Source organism: Oncorhynchus gorbuscha, linkage group LG10 (genome assembly GCF_021184085.1).
Source record: "Oncorhynchus gorbuscha isolate QuinsamMale2020 ecotype Even-year linkage group LG10, OgorEven_v1.0, whole genome shotgun sequence".
In the NCBI taxonomy this organism is placed as follows: domain Eukaryota; kingdom Metazoa; phylum Chordata; class Actinopteri; order Salmoniformes; family Salmonidae; genus Oncorhynchus; species Oncorhynchus gorbuscha.
Window position 1 is genome coordinate 17236248 of NC_060182.1, and position 22649 is coordinate 17258896.

The 22649-nt window shown below is 47.9% G+C and overlaps 1 protein-coding gene across 1 annotated transcript in view; it reads right to left on the minus strand.

Annotated features, from left to right (window-relative positions):
• Positions 1-634: 634 nt before the first annotated feature.
• Positions 635-22649, minus strand: part of prpf6 (PRP6 pre-mRNA processing factor 6 homolog (S. cerevisiae)) — a 30143-nt gene continuing 8128 nt past the window's right edge. The window contains exons 10-21 of the mRNA XM_046365004.1: positions 18962-19080; positions 18583-18801; positions 17433-17555; positions 17168-17289; positions 16418-16556; positions 16154-16273; positions 13359-13535; positions 9489-9622; positions 9296-9387; positions 8141-8255; positions 1439-1565; positions 635-1348 (exon numbers count right to left, since the gene is read on the minus strand). Coding sequence (XP_046220960.1) covers positions 1196-1348; positions 1439-1565; positions 8141-8255; positions 9296-9387; positions 9489-9622; positions 13359-13535; positions 16154-16273; positions 16418-16556; positions 17168-17289; positions 17433-17555; positions 18583-18801; positions 18962-19080 — 1640 coding nt within the window. The 3' untranslated portion in view covers positions 635-1195. The remainder of the gene's footprint in view (positions 1349-1438; positions 1566-8140; positions 8256-9295; positions 9388-9488; positions 9623-13358; positions 13536-16153; positions 16274-16417; positions 16557-17167; positions 17290-17432; positions 17556-18582; positions 18802-18961; positions 19081-22649) is intronic.

Sequence of the window (22649 nt, forward strand, 5' to 3'; positions counted from 1 at the left end):
ATGCGGTGGATTGAGACACTGCACATGCAAAAGGATGACACTGATGCGGTGGATTGAGACACTGCACATGCAAAAGGATGACACTGATGCGGTGGATTGAGACACTGCACATGCAAAAGGATGACACTGATGCGGTGGATTGAGACACTGCACATGCAAAAGGATGACACTGATGCGGTGGATTGAGACACTGCACATGCAAAAGGATGACACTGATGCGGTGGATTGAGACACTGCACATGCAAAAGGATGACACTGATGCGGTGGATTGAGACACTGCACATGCAAAAGGATGACACTGATGCGGTGGATTGAGACACTGCACATGCAAAAGGATGACACTGATGCGGTGGATTGAGACACTGCACATGCAAAAGGATGACACTGATGCGGTGGATTGAGACACTGCACATGCAAAAGGATGACACTGATGCGGTGGATTGAGACACTGCACATGCAAAAGGATGCCACTGATGCGGGGTATTGAGACACTGCACATGTAAAAGGATGACACTGATGCGGGGTATTGAGACAATGAGCCGACTCATCTCACCAATATTGTCATGCCACATACAGATCTTGGAAGATGCTTGTTTTCTTAAGAAGAGATCTCATATCCAAGGCAATTAAATGGTTGATTTTCAGTTGTTTTTTTATTGAGGAATCCTCCTGAGCAATTTTAAACAGTTGTAAGACATACACAAGCAATGAATCATGACTAACTATTTACTGTGTATATCTCAATCAAACAAAATACAGTAGAGTAAAAAAAACTATACCATGGTCAAATGAATGGTCGCATTAACTTCTTTACAGAGCTGGTATCAGGTAACTTGGTCTGCTCCAAGAATACCCTTGCAGATTCAATTGAAGGACATTTTATTTCACAATTCCATAAAAAATGAAGTTCAACAAAATATCCTGTTTTCATTTTCCCAACAGCAATGTGCTTTAAAAAAAACTCTGCATACATTGTATAACACTGTAAATATGCAAATATTCTGTACTAATAGTGAACCATAGTCCACTCCTCAGACCAGACAAGTGTCCCCCTGAAGACTGCAATTATGCTGCTACTCCCTACCACAGACTTTGAAAGGAGAGAACTTGAGGTGTGTGTCACTGGTTAATGGACAGAGGGGCACAGAGTCATAGAAACAGATCCATAACACACACAGTGTCTGTCTGTCCAACTTTAGAAGGTGTTTTTTATCTTGGAAGCGACCTGTGTGAGGATCTCTCCTATCTTCTTCTGCCAGTAGAGGACATGTTTGGACTCGGCACACCACAGCTCCCCGTGACGCGGCTCAGCGTTCTCACACCGCTTACGCACCTCTTCCTGCTGCTCCTACAGGGGACACAGAGAGAGAGAGAATGTGAGACACCATAGAACAACACAGAGCCTCCCACACACATACAAGCTCATACACACACACACCTCAGTGCCGTGTTGCATCTCAAACTTGTAGAAGAGGGCCCAGGCATCTCCCAGGTCTGGCTCAATCTTCACTGTCCTCAGGAACCACTCTCTGGCCTTAGTGATCTTACGCTCGCTCCAGAACAGCCTGCAACACACACACACACACACACACACACACACACACACACACACACACACACACACACACACACACACACACACACACACACACACACACACACACACACACACACACACACACACACACACACACACACACACACACACACACACACACACACACACACACACACACACACACACACACACACACACACACACGTTGTTTACCGCCAGATTACGCCTAATATGTTTACAGAGTGAAAGTAAGAGAGATCGAGGGAGAGTTTAACCTACTGAAGGAATGGAAGTTTTAAGTTGTAATGTCACATGCACAAGCCTTTCTTGCAAACTGAAAACCCAACAATGCAATAATTAATAACAACATAATACTAGAACAAAAACACAAGAAATAAGAAATATGAAGCAAGCAAGCAAGCAAGCAAGCAAGCAAGCAAGCAAGCAAGCAAGCAAGCAAGCAAGCAAGCAAGCAAGCAAGCAAGCAAGCAAGCAAGCAAGCAAGCAAGCAAGCAAGCAAGCAAGCAAGCAAGCAAGCAAGCAAGCAAGCAAGCAAGCAAGCAAGCAAGCAAGCAAGCAAGCAAGCAAGCAAGCAAGCAAGCAAGCAAGCAAGCAAGCAAGCAAGCAAGCAAGCAAGCAAGCAAGCAAGCAAGCAAGCAAGCAAGCAAGCAAGCAAGCAAGCAAGCAAGCAAGCAAGCAAGCAAGCAAGCAAGCAAGCAAGCAAGCAAGCAAGCAAGCAAGCAAGCAAGCAAGCAAGCAAGCAAGCAAGCAAGCAAGCAAGCAAGCAAGCAAGCAAGCAAGCAAGCAAGCAAAGCAAGCAAGCAAGCAAGCAAGCAAGCAAGCAAGCAAGCAAGCAAGCAAGCAAGCAAGCAAGCAAGCAAGCAAGCAAGCAAGCAAGCAAGCAAGCAAGCAAGCAAGCAAGCAAGCAAGCAAGCAAGCAAGCAAGCAAGCAAGCAAGCAAGCAAGCAAGCAAGCAAGCAAGCAAGCAAGCAAGCAACATACCATATACAGGCTCAGGTCCAATACCATATTTATAATGTGCTGGGATACTGGAGTGACGGCAGGTCAACATGTACAGTACCAGTCAAAAGTTTGGACACACCTCCTCATTCAAGTGTTTACATTTTTTACTATTGTCTACATTGTAGAATAATAGTGAAGACATCAAAACTATGAAATGACACATTGAATCATACAGTAACCAAAAAAAAAGTGCTAAACAAATCAAAATATATTTGATATTTGAGATTGTTCAAAAGTAGCCTCCCGTTGCCTTGATGACAGCTTTGAACACTGCACCGGTAGCACTTGCCGTGTGGAAGCAGAGAGGATAGTCTATGGCTTGGGTGGGTGGAGTCTAACAACTTTCAGGACATTCCTAACACACCGCCTGATATAGATGTCCTGGATGGCAGGGATCTCGGCCCCAGTGATGTACTGAGCTGTCTGCGCCGCCCTCTGTAGCGCCATGCGATCGAGGGGAGTAATATTTCCATACCAGGCAGTGATGTACTGAGTTAGTCTAGTAGAAAGGCATCATTGGGCAGATCACGGTAAGGTCATCCTTTGCAATCCGTAATGGACTGTAGTCCCTGTCACATGCGGCGGGCGTCGGAGCCCGTGTAGCATGATTGTCTTTTGGCTCGTTTGACGACTGAGGAGGGCATAGCGGGACTTCTTAGTCGTTCCTGTCCTTGGCCGTAGCCTCAGGGTTGTCTACGATAGCGCTGTGTGTGGTAGCCTTCGCCTTTATTTTAGCTCCAACCTCAGTGTTAATCCAGGGCTTTTGATTGGGGAAGCCGCGAACCCTCACCGTGGGGCAACATCACCGATACATTTTCTAATGAAGAAGGGTGCCAGAGGTGGTTAGGTCGTCAATGTTGTCGGCAGAGTCTCTAAACACATTCCAATCAGCGCTAGCAAAGCAGACATGTAGCATAATCTTTGATTCTGGTGACCATTTCTTAATTGAGCGTGTCATGGGTACTTCCTGTTTGAGTTTATGCTAGTAAACAGGAAACAGGAGAACGGAGTCATGATCGGATTTGTCGAATGGCGGATGAGGTAGGGCCTTACATGCTTGCTTGTGGGTAGAATAACAGTGGTCTAGGACTTTATCACCCCGAGTGTCGTTGGAGTTGTGTTGATGGAAGTTGGGATTCACGTGTTTTCGTGATGGGAATTAATATCACCAACAACCAGAAAAGCACCCCCTGGATATAGGTTTCCTTGCTGGTTCAAAGCCTTGTACAGTTCGTTAAGGGCCTGCGTGTTATTTTTATTATCCTGAGGTGAAATGTATACAACATTCACGATAACAGCTGAAAAGTCCCTCAAGAGAAAGAAGGGTCAGCATTTGACCATCAGGAATTGCAAGAAAGGTGAACAGTGGGTCAACACTTCCATCGTGCTGGAGTTAGAGGCAAACCCCTCCCCCCTTGATTTCCCTGACTCCACTGTCCTGTCCGCCTGGTGAATGGAGAATCCATTGAGTTGGATAGTCATGGGGGGTGTCTTGTCCGAGAGCCATGTTTCAGAAAATCAAAGAATATTGTAGTTTCGAGAGCAGAGCGGGGGAGAGCTTAACCTACTGAAGGAATGAAAGCAGAGCGAGGGAGTTTAACCTACTGAAGGAATGAAAGCAGAGCGAGGGAGTTTAACCTACTGAAGGAATGAAAGCAGAGCGAGGGAGTTTAACCTACTGAAGGAATGAAAGCAGAGCGAGGGAGTTTAACCTACTGAAGGAATGAAAGCAGAGCGAGGGAGTTTAACCTACTGAAGGAATGAAAGCAGAGCGAGGGAGTTTAACCTACTGAAGGAATGAAAGCAGAGCGAGGGAGAGTTTAACCTACTGAAGGAATGAAAGCAGAGCGAGGGAGAGTTTAACCTACTGAAGGAATGAAAGCAGAGCGAGGGAGTTTAACCTACTGAAGGAATGAAAGCAGAGCGAGGGAGTTTAACCTACTGAAGGAATGAAAGCAGAGCGAGGGAGTTTAACCTACTGAAGGAATGAAAGCAGAGCGAGGGAGTTTAACCTACTGAAGGAATGAAAGCAGAGCGAGGGAGTTTAACCTACTGAAGGAATGAAAGCAGAGCGAGGGAGTTTAACCTACTGAAGGAATGAAAGCAGAGCGAGGGAGTTTAACCTACTGAAGGAATGAAAGCAGAGCGAGGGAGTTTAACCTACTGAAGGAATGAAAGCAGAGCGAGGGAGAGTTTAACCTACTGAAGGAATGAAAGCAGAGCGAGGGAGTTTAACCTACTGAAGGAATGAAAGCAGAGCGAGGGAGTTTAACCTACTGAAGGAATGAAAGCAGAGCGAGGGAGTTTAACCTACTGAAGGAATGAAAGCAGAGCGAGGGAGAGTTTGTCCAACTGAAGGAATGAAAGCAGAGCGAGGGAGAGTTTGTCCTACTGAAGGAATGAAAGCAGAGCGAGGGAGAGTTTGTCCTACTGAAGGAATGAAAGCAGAGCGAGGGAGAGTTTGTCCTACTGAAGGAATGAAAGCAGAGTGAGGGAGAGTTTGTCCTACTGAAGGAATGAAAGCAGAGCGAGGGAGAGTTTGTCCTACTGAAGGAATGAAAGCAGAGCGAGGGAGTTTGTCCTACTGAAGGAATGAAAGCAGAGCGAGGGAGTTTGTCCTACTGAAGGAATGAAAGCAGAGCGAGGGAGAGTTTAACCTACTGAAGGAATGAAAGCAGAGCGAGGGAGTTTAACCTACTGAAGGAATGAAAGCAGAGCGAGGGAGTTTAACCTACTGAAGGAATGAAAGCAGAGCGAGGGAGTTTAACCTACTGAAGGAATGAAAGCAGAGCGAGGGAGAGTTTAACCTACTGAAGGAATGAAAGCAGAGCGAGGGAGAGTTTAACCTACTGAAGGAATGAAAGCAGAGCGAGGGAGTTTAACCTACTGAAGGAATGAAAGCAGAGCGAGGGAGTTTAACCTACTGAAGGAATGAAAGCAGAGCGAGGGAGTTTAACCTACTGAAGGAATGAAAGCAGAGCGAGGGAGTTTAACCTACTGAAGGAATGAAAGCAGAGAGAGGGAGTTTAACCTACTGAAGGAATGAAAGCAGAGCGAGGGAGTTTAACCTACTGAAGGAATGAAAGCAGAGCGAGGGAGTTTAACCTACTGAAGGAATGAAAGCAGAGCGAGGGAGAGTTTAACCTACTGAAGGAATGAAAGCAGAGCGAGGGAGTTTAACCTACTGAAGGAATGAAAGCAGAGCGAGGGAGTTTAACCTACTGAAGGAATGAAAGCAGAGCGAGGGAGAGTTTGTCCAACTGAAGGAATAAAAGCAGAGCGAGGGAGAGTTTGTCCTACTGAAGGAATGAAAGCAGAGCGAGGGAGAGTTTGTCCTACTGAAGGAATGAAAGCAGAGCGAGGGAGAGTTTGTCCTACTGAAGGAATGAAAGCAGAGCGAGGGAGAGTTTGTCCTACTGAAGGAATGAAAGCAGAGCGAGGGAGAGTTTGTCCTACTGAAGGAATGAAAGCAGAGCGAGGGAGTTTGTCCTACTGAAGGAATGAAAGCAGAGCGAGGGAGTTTGTCCTACTGAAGGAATGAAAGCAGAGCGAGGGAGAGTTTAACCTACTGAAGGAATGAAAGCAGAGCGAGGGAGTTTAACCTACTGAAGGAATGAAAGCAGAGCGAGGGAGAGTTTAACCTACTGAAGGAATGAAAGCAGAGCGAGGGAGTTTAACCTACTGAAGGAATGAAAGCAGAGCGAGGGAGTTTAACCTACTGAAGGAATGAAAGCAGAGCGAGGGAGAGTTTGTCCAACTGAAGGAATGAAAGCAGAGCGAGGGAGAGTTTGTCCTACTGAAGGAATGAAAGCAGAGCGAGGGAGAGTTTGTCCTACTGAAGGAATGAAAGCAGAGCGAGGGAGAGTTTGTCCTACTGAAGGAATGAAAGCAGAGCGAGGGAGAGTTTGTCCTACTGAAGGAATGAAAGCAGAGCGAGGGAGAGTTTGTCCTACTGAAGGAATGAAAGCAGAGCGAGGGAGTTTGTCCTACTGAAGGAATGAAAGCAGAGCGAGGGAGAGTTTGTCCTACTGAAGGAATGAAAGCAGAGCAGGGGGAGAGTTTAACCTACTGAAGGAATGAAAGCAGAGCGAGGGAGTTTGTCCTACTGAAGGAATGAAAGCAGAGCGAGGGAGTTTAACCTACTGAAGGAATGAAATCAGAGCGAGGGAGAGTTTGTCCTACTGAAGGAATGAAAGCAGAGCGAGGAAGAGTTTGTCCTACTGAAGGAATGAAAACAGAGCGAGGGAGAGTTTGTCCTACTGAAGGAAAGAAAGCAGAGCGAGGGAGTTTGTCCTACTGAAGGAATGAAAGCAGAGTGAGGGAGTTTAACCTTCTGAAGGAATGAAAGCAGAGTGAGGGAGTTTAACCTTCTGAAGGAATGAAAGCAGAGCGAGGAAGAGTTTGTCCTACTGAAGGAATGAAAGCAGAGCAGGGGGAGAGTTTAACCTACTGAAGGAATGAAAGCAGAGCGAGGGAGAGTTTAACCTACTGAAGGAATGAAAGCAGAGCGAGGGAGAGTTTAACCTACTGAAGGAATGAAAGCAGAGCGAGGGAGTTTAACCTACTGAAGGAATGAAAGCAGAGCGAGGGAGTTTAACCTACTGAAGGAATGAAAGCAGAGCGAGGGAGTTTAACCTACTGAAGGAATGAAAGCAGAGCGAGGGAGTTTAACCTACTGAAGGAATGAAAGCAGAGCGAGGGAGTTTAACCTACTGAAGGAATGAAAGCAGAGCGAGGGAGTTTAACCTACTGAAGGAATGAAAGCAGAGCGAGGGAGAGTTTGTCCAACTGAAGGAATGAAAGCAGAGCGAGGGAGAGTTTGTCCTACTGAAGGAATGAAAGCAGAGCGAGGGAGAGTTTGTCCTACTGAAGGAATGAAAGCAGAGCGAGGGAGAGTTTGTCCTACTGAAGGAATGAAAGCAGAGCGAGGGAGAGTGAAAGCAGAGCGAGGGAGTTTGTCCTACTGAAGGAATGAAAGCAGAGCGAGGGAGTTTGTCCTACTGAAGGAATGAAAGCAGAGCGAGGGAGAGTTTGTCCTACTGAAGGAATGAAAGCAGAGCAGGGGGAGAGTTTAACCTACTGAAGGAATGAAAGCAGAGCGAGGGAGTTTGTCCTACTGAAGGAATGAAAGCAGAGCGAGGGAGTTTAACCTACTGAAGGAATGAAAGCAGAGCGAGGGAGTTTAACCTACTGAAGGAATGAAAGCAGAGCGATGGAGTTTGTCTTACTGAAGGAATGAAAGCAGAGCGATGGAGTTTGTCTTACTGAAGGAATGAAAGCAGAGCGAGGGAGAGAGTAACCTACTGAAGGAATGAAAGCAGAGCGAGGGAGAGTTTAACCTACTGAAGGAATGAAAGCAGAGCGAGGGAGAGTTTGTCCTACTGAAGGAATGAAAGCAGAGCGAGGGAGAGAGTAACCTACTGAAGGAATGAAAGCAGAGCGAGGGAGAGTTTGTCCTACTGAGACAGTACAAAGGGGAAGGTGGTCATAGCACAGATAAGAGGGGGGGGGGTTTGAGAGAAAGATTAAAGTTCTGTAGTTTGGTAGTGTGTGTCGTACTTGGCCACGGCTAGCAGGACGTGTGGGTCGTGTTCACACTTCTTCAGAGCATCAACACTCTTAGTCTTCCTCTGGGGCCGTGCCTCCAGAAACACTGCCTCAGCCCACAGGATACCTACAGAAAGACAGAGATATATGTAAATGCAATATGTAAGAGCATTTTCTCCATCCTGAACGGTTTCATGTTGAACTGATGATCATGATTAAATATAGACACAGTTAAAACACAAACAACTATAACCTTCTGATGTCTGAGGACTAAATCATGTCAATTGAGTAAACACATCAGAATTCTGTTTTATTTACACTTCACTAGCTAGGTTTCCAACCAGTTGGCGACAGATTTCATTGCAAATATTCTAAAATCCACATAAATACAAAAAAACAAAATTTCCCATCGGAGATGTTTACATCATCAAATTGACTTGTTGCAGATAAAAGGCTGTGTGTGATGACGTAATGCACATACAAATGACTTGTGCAGGTAAATTCCTATGTACTGAATAAACAAATCTAATGTAAATGGGTTTCCATTGCATTTTCAACTCTACCGATGGGTTTGTAAAAAAATCTACTTTTGCGTTAAAGAGCAAATGTGCCCAGCAGCTCGAAGATACAGCATACCACATGATGAGGTCATTATGATTTTGTTTTGTCAAACGGCAGTCAAGCATCGATCATCATGTCACCATCTTGCACTTTCACCATCCTGTGAAGTTTATAATTGATGTCATCTGCAGCCTAATAAACAGCATGCTTTCCTGACGAGTCGTAGTGGAAAGACCACACACAATATCATCGCGTGACTCCAAATTTATGTCAAAATGGTTATTATATCCATATTTGTGCATAAAGGAATTTCCACCGCCATTTCACAAAAAGATCCCACCTTGTTTAGAGTATTGTTTTGTCGACATTTGGAAAGTTTACCGACACATTTGCTGTTTCCATCAGGTCTTTCGTGACATTATCTATCCGACGTGTACTTTACTCATGTAAAAATGTTAGATGGAAATCTGGTTTATGTGAGTAAATACATCTCATATTCTCAACAGTGAGACCAAGCTAAATGGGACAATCACCACTTGGATCTAGTAGACTAAAAAGACTGAGAATTGCTTTCCATCACACACACATTGTGACAGACTGTCTTACCTGAGTTGGGGCACTCTTGTAGGGCTTTAGCCATCAGTGTGTTGGCGATGTTCTTCAGCCCTGCCCTGAACTCCAATCTCACCGACTCCAACCTGACAACACACACAAACAAGGTACTGTGTATGCATCAACCAGTTTGTGTGTTTTAAGAGTGTGTGTCTGTGTGTAAGCGTAATGCGTCTGTATATCTCACCATAGGTCTGGGCTCTGTGGATTCTTGAGGCGTGATTTCTCCAGAATGGATCTGGCCCTGGTCAACTGGCCAACCCTCTCCTCCAGACGAGACAGCAGCAGCCACAGGGACATGGAGTGGGGACACTTCTTCAGCTACACACACACACACACAAACAGAGTTAAGATGAATCAGTGTTAAACACACATAACTGAGCAACATTGAACTACTGTCGCTCTAACTATATGAATGTATTCAGATATCTCTCATCATCCAGAATGCCCGCTCCTGTCTTCACGTCCATCTCCCTTCCACTTCCCTCACCCCCTGGTTGTAGGCCTCCTTGGCCTTCTCTCTCCCTCGCTCCCCTTCCTCACCCCGTGGTTGTAGGCCTCCTTGGCCTTCTCTCTCCCCGTGGTTGTAGGCCTCCTTGGCCTTCTCTCTCCCTCGCTTCCCTTCCTCACCCAGTGGTTGTACTCCTCCCTGGCCTTCTCTCTCCCTCGCTCCCCTTTCTCACCCCGTGGTTGTAGGCCCCCCTGGCCTTCTCGCTCCCCTTCCTCACCCAGTGGTTGTACTCCTCCCTGGCCTTCTCTCTCCCTCGCTCCCCTTCCTCACCCCCTGGTTGTAGGCCCCCCTGGCCTTCTCGCTCCCCTTCCTCACCCCGTGGTTGTACTCCTCCCTGGCCTTCTCTCTCCCTCGCTCCCCTTCCTCACCCCGTGGTTGTAGGCCTCCTTGGCCTTCTCTCTCCCCTTCCTCACCCCGTGGTTGTAGGCCTCCTTGGCCTTCTCTCTCCCCTTCCTCACTCCCTGGTTGTACTCCTCCCTGGCCTTCTCTCTCCTCGCTCCCCTTCCTCACCCCCTGGTTGTATTCCTCCCTGGCCTTCTCTCTCCCTCGCTCCCCTTCCTCACCCCCTGGTTGTATTCCTCCCTGGCCTTCTCTCTCCCTCGCTCCCCTTCCTCACCCTGTGGTTGTAGGCCTCCCTGGCCTTCTCTCTCCCCTTCCTCACCCCCTGGTTGTAGGCCTCCCTGGCCTTCTCTCTCCCCTTCCTCACCCCCTGGTTGTATTCCTCCCTGGCCTTCTCTCTCCCTCGCTCCCCTTCCTCACCCTGTGGTTGTAGGCCTCCCTGGCCTTCTCTCTCCCCTTCCTCACCCCCTGGTTGTAGGCCTCCCTGGCCTTCTCTCTCCCCTTCCTCACCCCCTGGTTGTAGGCCTCCTCTCTCCCCATCCTCACCCCCTGGTTGTAGGCCTCCCTGGCCTTCTCTCTCCCCTTCCTCACCCCCTGGTTGTAGGCCTCCCTGGCCTTCTCTCTCCCCTTCCTCACCCCGTGGTTGTAGGCCTCCTTGGCCTTCTCTCTCCCCTTCCTCACCCCGTGGTTGTAGGCCTCCTTGGCCTTCTCTCTCCCTCGCTCCCCTTCCTCACCCCCTGGTTGTAGGCCCCCTGGCCTTCTCTCTCCCCTTCCTCACCCCCTGGTTGTACTGCTCCCTGGCCTTCTCGCTCCCCTTCCTCACCCCCTGGTTGTAGGCCTCCCTGGCCTTCTCTCTCCCTCGCTCCCCTTCCTCACCCCCTGGTTGTAGGCCCCCTGGCCTTCTCTCTCCCTCGCTCCCCTTCCTCACCCCTGGTTGTAGGCCCCCTGGCCTTCTCTCTCCCCTTCCTCACCCCCTGGTTGTACTGCTCCCTGGCCTTCTCGCTCCCCTTCCTCACCCCCTGGTTGTAGGCCTCCCTGGCCTTCTCTCTCCCTCGCTCCCCTTCCTCACCCCCTGGTTGTAGGCCCCCTGGCCTTCTCTCTCCCCTTCCTCACCCCTGGTTGTAGGCCCCCTGGCCTTCTCTCTCCCTTTCCTCACCCCTGGTTGTACTCCTCCCTGGCCTTCTCGCTCCCCTTCCTCACCCCGTGGTTGTACTCCTCCCTGGCCTTCTCTCTCCCCTTCCTCACCCCCTGGTTGTACTCCCCCTGGCCTTCTCTCTCCCCTTCCTCACCCCCAGGTTGTAGGCCCCCCTGGCCTTCTCTCTCCCCTTCCTCACCCCCTGGTTGTAGACCTCCCTGGCCTTCTCTCTCCCCTTCCTCACCCCCTGGTTGTAGCCCCCCTGGCCTTCTCTCTCCCTCCTCACCCCCTGGTTGTTGTAGACCTCCCTGGCCTTCTCTCTCCCCTTCCTCACCCCCTGGTTGTAGGCCCCCTGGCCTTCTCTCTCCCTCCTCACCCCCTGGTTGTTGTAGGCCTCCCTGGCCTTCTCTCTCCCTCCTCACCCCCTGGTTGTTGTAGGCCTCCCTGGCCTTCTCTCTCCCCTTCCTCACCCCCTGGTTGTTGTAGGCCCCCTGGCCTTCTCACTCCCCTTCCTCACCCCTGGTTGTAGGCCCCCTGGCCTTCTCTCCCCTTCCTCACCCCCTGGTTGTAGGAATCCCCTGGCCTTCCCTCTCCCCTTCCTCACCCCCTGGTTGTAGGCCCCCTGGCCTTCTCTCCCCTTCCTCACCCTCTGGTTGTAGGCCCCCCTGGCCTTCTCTCTCCCTTTCCTCACCCCCTGGTTGTACTCCTCCCTGGCCTTCTCGCTCCCCTTCCTCACCCCGTGGTTGTACTCCTCCCTGGCCTTCTCGCTCCCCTTCCTCACCCCCTGGTTGTAGGCCCCACTGGCCTTCTCTCTCCCCTTCCTCACCCCTGGTTGTACTCCTCCCTGGCCTTCTCTCTCCCCTTCCTCACCCCCTGGTTATAGGCCCCCCCTGGCCTTCTCTCTCCCCTTCCTCACCCCTGGTTGTAGGCCCCCTGGCCTTCTCTCTCCCCTTCCTCACCCCCTGGTTGTACTCCTCCCTGGCCTTCTCTCTCCCCTTCCTCATCCCCTGGTTGTAGGCCCCCTGGCCTTCTCTCTCCCCTTCCTCACCCCCTGGTTGTTGTAGACCTCCCTAGCCTTCTCTCTCCCCTTCCTCACCCCCTGGTTGTAGGCCTCTCTGGCCTTCTCTCTCCCCTTCCTCACCCCTGGTTGTTGTAGACCTCCCTAGCCTTCTCTCTCCCCTTCCTCACCCCTGGTTGTAGGCCCCCTGGCCTTCTCTCTCCCCTTCCTCACCCCCTGGTTGTAGGCCCCCTGGCCTTCTCTCTCCCCTTCCTCACCCCCTGGTTGTAGGCCCCCTGGCCTTCTCTCTCCCCTTCCTCACCCCCTGGTTGTAGGCCCCCTGACCTTGTCTCTCCCCTTCCTCACCCCCTGGTTGTAGGCCCCCTGGCCTTCTCTCTCCCCTTCCTCACCCCCTGGTTGTAGGCCCCCTGGCCTTCTCTCTCCCTCCTCACCCCCTGGTTGTAGGCCCCCCTGGCCTTCTCTCTCCCCTTCCTCACCCCTGGTTGTTGTAGACCTCCCTAGCCTTTCTCTCCCCTTCCTCACCCCCTGGTTGTAGGCCCCCTGGCCTTCTCTCTCCCCTTCCTCACCCCTGGTTGTAGGCCCCCTGGCCTTCTCTCTCCCCTTCCTCACCCCCTGGTTGTAGGCCCCCTGGCCTTCTCTCTCCCTCCTCACCCTCTGGTTGTAGGCCCCCTGGCCTTCTCTCTCCCCTTCCTCACCCCTGGTTGTTGTAGGCCTCCCTAGCCTTCTCTCCCCCCTTCCTCACCCCCTGGTTGTTGTAGGCCTCCCTGGCCTTCTCTCTCTCCCCTTCCTCACCCCCTGGTTGTAGGCCCCCTGGCCTTCTCTCTCCCTCCTCACCCCCTGGTTGTAGGCCCCCTGGCCTTCTCTCTCCCCTTCCTCACCCCCTGGTTGTTGTAGGCCCCCCTGTCCTTCTCTCCCCTTCCTCACCCCTGGTTGTAGGAATCCCCTGGCCTTCTCTCCCCTTCCCCACCCCCTGGTTGTAGGCCCCCTGGCCTTCTCTCTCCCCTTCCTCACCCCCTGGTTGTAGGCCTCCCTGGCCTTCTCTCCCCTTCCTCACCCCCTGGTTGTAGGCCTCCCTGGCCTTCTCGTTATGCTCAGACTGCTCCTCTATCTGTCCCCTCATCATCCAGAGCTTGGGGAAGTCCTCATAGTGTTTAAGAGCCTCGGTACACAGCTCGTGGGCCGCTTCGATGTTCCCCAAAACCCACTCCAGCTTCACTGACTTCATAAACACCTGCAATGGGACAAACACACACTCTGTATATACATTTTTCATCTTAGTCATTACATTAGAACACTTATATTCTCAGCAGCATTTCATTCTGAATAAAATCTTGAAGAAATAGCATTGAACAAATACATTTTTGGTGGCAAGACATCAGACAACCATTTCAAATGTAACTAATATCATGTTAATGATGCCGGGTGCAACATCCTCAAGCCTAGCCTGGGTGTTTCTACCTTCAATAACACCACATTGTTACTTTATCTGGCAAGGCAATGCTATGATCTCCTGGAGACAGACAGCACTTTTTGCAGTTTCCCATCCAGTTGTGAATCTAGCAAGCCTGGGCATGGACACATGGATAACACACCATTACCTTCATATAATACTTCATCCCAAAACAAGTCTGAGGTCAGGTCCATCTCACCAATTGCTGCTGTTCTACCTGACCGAGAAGCAACCCCTACACACCTAGCACAGCCAGCAGCTTCCAGATTCACATTTCCCCTGTTAGTAAATGACTGAGGAAACTGTCTGTGTGTGTGTGTGTGTACACTATGTTATCTATATATCCCACTGGGCCACTCTGACAAGACAAATGAGTTTTGAAATATCTCCCTGGGGCTTTCGTTCTTTCACCCGACACTGATGAGGTTGGGAAAACTAGAAGATGGATGACTGTAGGACTCGCTCTGATTCAGCTCTTTGTATCCATAGAGGGGTCTTGGCTGACTGTAGGACTCACTCTGATTCAGCTCTTTGTATCCATAGAGGGGTCTTGGCTGACTGTAGGACTCGCTCTGATTCAGCTCTTTGTATCCATAGAGGGGTCTTGGCTGACTGTAGGACTCGCTCTGATTCAGCTCTTTGTATCCATAGAGGAGTCTTGGCTGACTGTAGGACTCACTCTGATTCAGCTCTTTGTATCCATAGAGGAGTCTTTGCTGACTGTAGGACTCACTCTGATTCAGCTCTTTGTATCCATAGAGGAGTCTTTGCTGACTGTAGGACTCACTCTGATTCAGCTCTTTGTATCCATAGAGGAGTCTTTGCTGACTGTAGGACTCACACTGATTCAGGTCTTTGTATCCATAGAGGGGTCTTGGCTGACTGTAGGACTCGCTCTGATTCAGCTCTTTGTATCCATAGAGGGGTCTTGGATGACTGTAGGACTCGCTCTGATTCAGCTCTTTGTATCCATAGAGGAGTCTTGGCTGACTGTAGGACTCGCTCTGATTCAGCTCTTTGTATCCATAGAGGAGTCTTGGCTGACTGTAGGACTCGCTCTGATTCAGCTCTTTGTATCCATAGAGGAGTCTTGGCTGACTGTAGGACTCGCTCTGATTCAGCTCTTTGTATCCATAGAGGAGTCTTGGCTGACTGTAGGACTCGCTCTGATTCAGCTCTTTGTATCCATAGAGGAGTCTTGGCTGACTGTAGGACTCGCTCTGATTCAGCTCTTTGTATCCATAGAGGAGTCTTGGCTGACTGTAGGACTCGCTCTGATTCAGCTCTTTGTATCCATAGAGGAGTCTTGGCTGACTGTAGGACTCGCTCTGATTCAGCTCTTTGTATCCATAGAGGAGTCTTGGCTGACTGTAGGACTCGCTCTGATTCAGCTCTTTGTATCCATAGAGGAGTCTTGGCTGACTGTAGGACTCGCTCTGATTCAGCTCTTTGTATCCATAGAGGAGTCTTGGCTGACTGTAGGACTCGCTCTGATTCAGCTCTTTGTATCCATAGAGGAGTCTTGGCTGACTGTAGGACTCGCTCTGATTCAGCTCTTTGTATCCATAGAGGAGTCTTGGCTGACTGTAGGACTCGCTCTGATTCAGCTCTTTGTATCCATAGAGGAGTCTTGGCTGACTGTAGGACTCGCTCTGATTCAGCTCTTTGTATCCATAGAGGAGTCTTGGCTGACTGTAGGACTCGCTCTGATTCAGCTCTTTGTATCCATAGAGGAGTCTTGGCTGACTGTAGGACTCGCTCTGATTCAGCTCTTTGTATCCATAGAGGAGTCTTGGCTGACTGTAGGACTCGCTCTGATTCAGCTCTTTGTATCCATAGAGGAGTCTTGGCTGACTGTAGGACTCGCTCTGATTCAGCTCTTTGTATCCATAGAGGAGTCTTGGCTGACTGTAGGACTCGCTCTGATTCAGCTCTTTGTATCCATAGAGGAGTCTTGGCTGACTGTAGGACTCACTCTGATTCAGGTCTTTGTATCCATAGAGGGGTCTTGGCTGACTGTAGGACTCGCTCTGATTCAGCTCTTTGTATCCATAGAGGAGTCTTTGCTGACTGTAGGACTCACTCTGATTCAGCTCTTTGTATCTTTGTACTCTGGGTGTGTATGACAGTTGTGAGGGATGAATAAAATACATAATGACTAACGAAAATAGGCCAATTTCATTCCACCACATTATGCACATTAACCTATATACCGATAAGCTTGACGGTCAAATGTATTTCCATCGACTGATATTTCCATCAATTAATAAAAAGCATTATTTTGCTTTGGGAATTTTTTTGGGCCGACAAAAGTTTTATCAGCTTTTCATTTGGATCTATTGGCCGAAAGCAGGCAGATGCCGGCTAACGGAAACCCTGACACACCACCCCACACTCACCCTGGCAGTAGGAGCACTGCTGCGGGCCTTGGCCAGTAGTCGACGTGCTCTCTCATATTCATTATTCTCAGACTCCAACTTCACAGCAGCCAGCCAGATCTCCTCACTGTTAGGGTTAGCCTGGACACAGACAGATAGGAGGAAGGGTGTTTTACTTTCACCAAGTGTTGGTTTACTTTGCTGTGTACCCTGTTGTTTTAAAGAAAGATACTGTTGGAATAAGCATGTTTACTCCGGCTAGCAAGCTCATTGCTCCACTCTCACCTGGAAAGCCAGAGCCAGGATGCTGCGAGCAGCAGGCACATCCTCAGCCAGCCACTTAGACTTGGCCCCCATCAGCCATAGCACCTCAGCCTTGGGACAGTGAGCCACTGCCCTCTGCAGCAGTGCCTCCAGAGACTCCCTGGGGGGGGAGGGGGGGTGGATAGTGGACAGTGAGAAGTAAAATGGTGCATCGTGGAGAGATAGAAAGGGGGTCAGATGAGAAGAAAATTAGGGAGTGAGAGAGAGATGTGGGTAAAGACAGAGGGATGATAAAGGAAAGAGAGATTGAATAAGTAATGGTGAGAAAGTGTGAGGACAGGCAGGCTTTGAAACAGTGATTGTTCATAACTAACCGTATGGGTTTGGTTAGCTAAACTAGCAAGTCTGTTTGTTACCAAGGCAACTATTGTCGCTATCTAGTAAACGGGCTAGCTACTTCAGTGGATGTTAAACACATTTCTCCCTGCAAATGAACACATTTCTAGCAGTAAATTTGTTAAATTACTGCCATGGTATAAATCGGATAATCAACTTGGGGCTCTATGCGTTCTCTGGAAAATATTGCAACTCTGTGGAAGGTTAGTTCCACAGAGTTGAGGATCCCTGGTTAAATGAATGAAAAGCAACTATTGAAATTGATTGGCTTCTATTGAATCATTTGCCAATGACAACGTGCCATAGTGATGATATCTACTTTGATACAATTACAATCAATAGGTACAGGCATTTAATTCAACTTTCAACACACACCTAGTGCCGTGGTTCTTCTCGAAGTAGGCTGCGCGGAGCCACACACTCTTCTTGCTAGGGAACATCTGCAGGGCGTGGGCATAGATGGCACGGGCACACTCCAGAGCCCCATGGGACACACACTGAAATAAAAAATAATTACAGATAATGTATCAAACTAAGGACATGCCATATGTGTCTAATATAAACTGAGTATCTCGATAATAGATTCAGGGGGATCGCAATATTAGAGGATAAGGAATGGGTGAAAGGTCGTCATGCTTACACTCTCTGCATCCTCCATCCAGGTGTGTTTACAGTCCTCCTCCTCGATGCCGATGCCAATAACCGCCCGGATCACCGCCTGGCACGTTGCCACGCTGCCAGCTTTATCACATTCCTCTGCATCCTGGAGACGAGGGGGGGAGAGGCAGAAAGAATAGGTTGAGCGAGGAGAGAACAGAGAGTGGTACGGATGGGAGTGAAAATGAAAAGATGAGGGAGGGAAGAGAAGAAGAATCGTGAGAAAAGTTTGAAAGGGAGAGGGGGAGTTGAAAGGAAGGACAGGCGGGAGAGGCAGGAGAGAGCGAGAACCACAGGCAAGCCAGTGGAATGCTGGAGCAACAACAGAGTGAATTATGTGAAAACATGTCCCCAAATGCTCTAAAAAAAAACAACAAGGGATCCTTAACCATTTATAGACGGATTTATGGGCGGCCAGGGCTTCAAACTGTACTGGGGAAAAACATGATCTCTTTCTTTTGAGTTGAATCAATCCAGTGTTTGATCTGGCTCTGTAGTGCCAAACCCATATGCTTAATATTACCCCTGTGTACTCCAATATACCTCCCATGCCTGTTCCAGAGAACTGTTGATGGACCACTTCACTTTAGAGCCAAGAAAAAAAGTAAAAACAAGGGGAAAGAAAGCAAAGAAATAAATCCGACAGATAATTGCAATCCAAAGCTTGGTTGCACAACAATAACTTGAACAGAGGTGAAATGCACAGAGGTCAGAAAGACATCAGTCACCTACCTGCAGGAAGTGACACACACACACTGCAAAGTGTTTGAGTGCTCCACATGTTTTGTGCTGCAGTGATTAAATAACATGGACGACAGTTGTTCCAAATGACTCTGGCACGCCAGCACCTCTGAAGAGAGGAAGTGACTATAGTATCCTTTTACAGAGTGGAGTCAAGGGCAACACCGGCATGATTTGAGTAAAGGGTGAAGGGACTTTTCAACATTAGACGTTTTCCAAATGCTGGGGTGAAGTGGAAGGCTTTTGGATCATGAATGAAGACTGTTGTTTATTCAGTGGATCACAGGAAAATAACAGGAGCTGGAAGTGGCTCACATCACTTTGTGCTTTGCAGCAGTGGTGTTTTCTGCTCTAAACTCTCACCTCTCTCTCACACACTTTCTCCCTCTCACCTGTATCCACTGTTCTCTGTTGATCTCGACCCCATTGGCCCCGAGTGATGTGATGGCTCTGTCAACTATCTTCTCCACCATTTGCGTATTCCCGTTGGCCTCCTCCAGCTTGGCGGCGGTGATCCAGATGTGTCGGTCCGTAGGGATGTTCTCACGGGCCTTGTTCAGGACACGCCTGGCATTCTCATAGGTCTCCAACCGCGCCAGTGCCAGCCACAACTACACAGGTAGAGGGGGCAGGAAGGTGAGGGAAGGGGGTGTAACAAAATAAAATAAAAAGTAGATATTTTGGGATGAACAGTCAGGGTCAGAATGCAGAAAGTAAAGTTGTATGAGACTGGGTCCTTATGAGAACATTGCACAATATCAATGTGTGTACCTCCACGCTAGTGGGACAGCACTCCACAGCTCTGCTCAGCATGATCCTGGCATCCTCTGGCTCCTCCAGTTCTACAGCAGTTTTCCACAGACGAACTGACTTAGACACATTCTCCAGCGCTGTGGGACACACAGAGAGAGGAGTTACACCTGGGGTTCCCAAACTTTTTTGGCCCGTGCCGAATTGTATAAATGACTGATCGTTTGTTCGTTCGACATGGTGGGATCTTTTTGTCTGTAAAATTAATTATGGGTGAAACGACGGTGGCAACGCCTTTATATGCTAATATTGATATAATAGCCATCGTATGAAAGTCAAATTGGGAGTCATGGGATGACATGGTGCATTAGGTCCTCCCACTGCGACCCAGGAAACTTCACAGGGTGGTGAAAGCCCACGGTATGACCAGAGTAGGCACAAAGGCCATTTAACGCAATAGTTTTTGTGACAAAACGATCAGTAGAGTTGAAAATGTGATAGATTGAACACATTGAACATTCAATTTTTATTTAGTATATGAAAACGTAAGTGAAAAGGTACATTTTGTGTGGATTGTCATAACGTGACTTTTATCTGGAACAAGTCTGTTTTGGTGGTGGGAAAATGCATATTTTCTTTAATGCAGATTTTTCAAAGATTTGCATGAAAATGTGTTGCCAGTTGGATGGAAATCCAACTACAGATTATGTTCTTCCCCCGTCATTTTAAAATCCGGCGATTCCACATGGGATTTAAGTTACAGCCTTCATTTTTTCAACAAACTGTAATTTTTGTAGTTACTTAAGTAAATACCTGTAGTCAACTTGTGCAAAACATTAGATGAAGCAGATTGAGTTCTTCATTTGGTCTGTCACGATTTCACATTAGGAACCACCTTAGTTCCCCAGAACAGTTGAGCTAATCACGTGTTTCTTTGTAAATAGCACAATGGGAGAAAGAGTCCAGGGGTGTAGCTTTCTGCCGTGATTGAGAAGTCAAAGCACTTTGGATGAATTATCTGTACAGATATCACTGCTGCCATCTCCATTTCCTTGTGTTTTTTCCTCCTCTGCGTTGTCGGCTCCTGAGGCTTCTCCCAGCGACTCCACACCTGCTGCTCCAGAGCCGGAGCTCTTCTTCCTCCAGACAAGTCTGTCAAAATGTCTTTCTCTTATTAACATTCACTTACAAATGTCCAAACTCACTAAATTACACTTGGTAGCTACAACCTATACTTGAATAACTTTATGAGCTGGATTGCCTGTCTTCGCAATTAGTTTATTTTAATTTGTGCTAGTTAGCACATTTAGCTAGCAGCCACTATACGCCATTACCTGTGCTAATTTTGTTAGCATTCTGGTGATGGACACCCAATATTTTTTTTGTTGCATTTTTAGTGCCCCCTTGTGTACGAAGACGGTAATAACGTAAATCCGGACGACATGACGATATGAAAATATGGATATTGTCCAACCCAACACAAAAATCTCTGCAAAAACATTTCATAATGTAATCATGGAAATTATTTTAATATCAACACATTCCCTCAATCTTTTAGGTACACTGTGATGGATAAATAGGGAAGGTTTTTATTTTCTTTCTAATGTGAAATACAGACAGGGGCAGCCCAGATATGTAAGGGCTGAAGACTTTCACAGGAAGCAAAACATACAGTCTCTCAAAGAAGTATGCTGCTGGGAACAGCACTGTGTGTGTAATGGAGCAGTGCTCCCACCATGACAGAGTGTAAATAGAGGGTGTGTCATGGCTAGAAGTGTCAATTGGGATAAGAAACAAGGTTCAAGGTTGGGTTCAAATGGAGTGATGGCCTGTTGAACTTTTTATTGCCCTCTTCTCTCAGTCTTTCCTTTCATTACTAGTCCAAGCTCAATAGTCTCAATAGCAGACACGTAAGCCTTGTTCACACTGCAGGCCTTAATGATTACATTTGTTTTGTTTTTCAAATTCGTATTTAAATACTGACTGTCCAATAGAGCCAGGCCGATATGGGATTTTTGGATCCAAATTCCAATGATATACAGTGCATTTGGAAAGTATTCAGACCCCTTGACCTTTTCCACTTTGTTACGTTACAGCCTCATTCTAAAATGGATTACATAAAACTGATTACTCATCAATCTACACACAATAACCCATAAAGACAAGGTGAACACAGATTTTTTTAAATTATCTTAGCAAATGTAAAAAATATATAAAAAAACAAACGCCTAATTAACATAAGTATTCAGACCCTTTGTTACGAGACTCAAAATTGAGCTCAGGTGCATCCTGTGTCCATTGATCATCCTTGAGACGTTTCTACAACTGGACTGGAGTCCACCTGTGGTAAATTCAATTTATCGGACATGATTTGGAAAGGCACACACTCGTCAGTGCATAACAGAGCCATGAGGTGGAAGGAAGTTACCGTAGAGCTCTGAGACAGGATTGTGTCGAGGCACAGATCTGGGGAAGGGTACCCAAAGAATTCTGCAGCATTGAAGGTCCAAGAACACAGTGGCCTCCATCATTCTTAAATGGAAGAAGTTTGGAACCACCCAGACTCTTCCTAGAGCAGGCCGCTCAGCAAAACTGAGCAATCGAGGTCATATTGCCGCATTGTATCATGCATTTGGATATTTCTGTTAGGGAACACTACCCGGTGAAGTGTGCAATAACTAAATTCGCCCTTGCACTCCTAAAGAATGCATTTTTTAAAGCTTTGGCAAAGTCCACAAACTTAGTCTACTCTCTTCGTAACAGATTCTACTTCTGGAAACAGAAAACTGTATTGAGATCAAATGTTTAATCGATGAGAAAATTAGCAGAATGTTGGCAAAAATCCATCTTCTCCTACTGCCAGCCACTGGGCTCCCTCTCATCACCATATTTGGTAGTGCGTGGAAACGCCTACCGGATACTTCACATTTATACATCCGGGGAAATATCTTGCTCATTGTTCCATCCGTGGTTGGGGTTTAGCATAGGGACATCCCAAGGATCCCTGATAGAATCATCCCTCAGGGGACATCGTCAAGTCCTCTCACACAGCAAGTTAGCTGGACAGCTTGCACTCATCACAGAAATGGCGATTGGCGAAATGTGAATAAGGACCAGTCCCTACCAAGTTACATGTTTTTTGGTGTCTCTGAAAACATTTGAATGGACTACCCTTACTAAAGAGCAAAAATAACAACAGATTTCACTGGCTTCACTAAAAAGCTATAACATTACCACAACTTTGAACTTCTCAGCACAGCACATAATTTACATTTGGGCATTGCATCCATTGTTTGTCACGACACCCATGACACTTTACGTAAATGGCCTGTGTGCATTTTATTGAGCTGGCAAGCGTCTATCCACTCAGCACTCACGGTAGAAGCAGTAAGACGAAGAGTTAGTTCACTCTCCTTTCCGACTGGTGTGGATGCATTGGCCCGGTGGTCGTGTCCAGTCTTAGTGTAGCGCGCCAAGGCAAGATAGGCTTATAGCCATGGGGGACAAATAACGAAATGTACAAAAAGTCCAATTCTATCAAGAACGGTTTTTATGACGAGCGTTATCTTTGCATCTTATATTGGTCCATTTCAATGGATTTAACAACGGTAGGAAATTTCGGACAATAATATTGGTGAACCGATAAAATCGGTCAGGCTCTACTGTCCAAAGAACAGGTTACAAGTGAACAAATGGGGTGTGTGTGTGT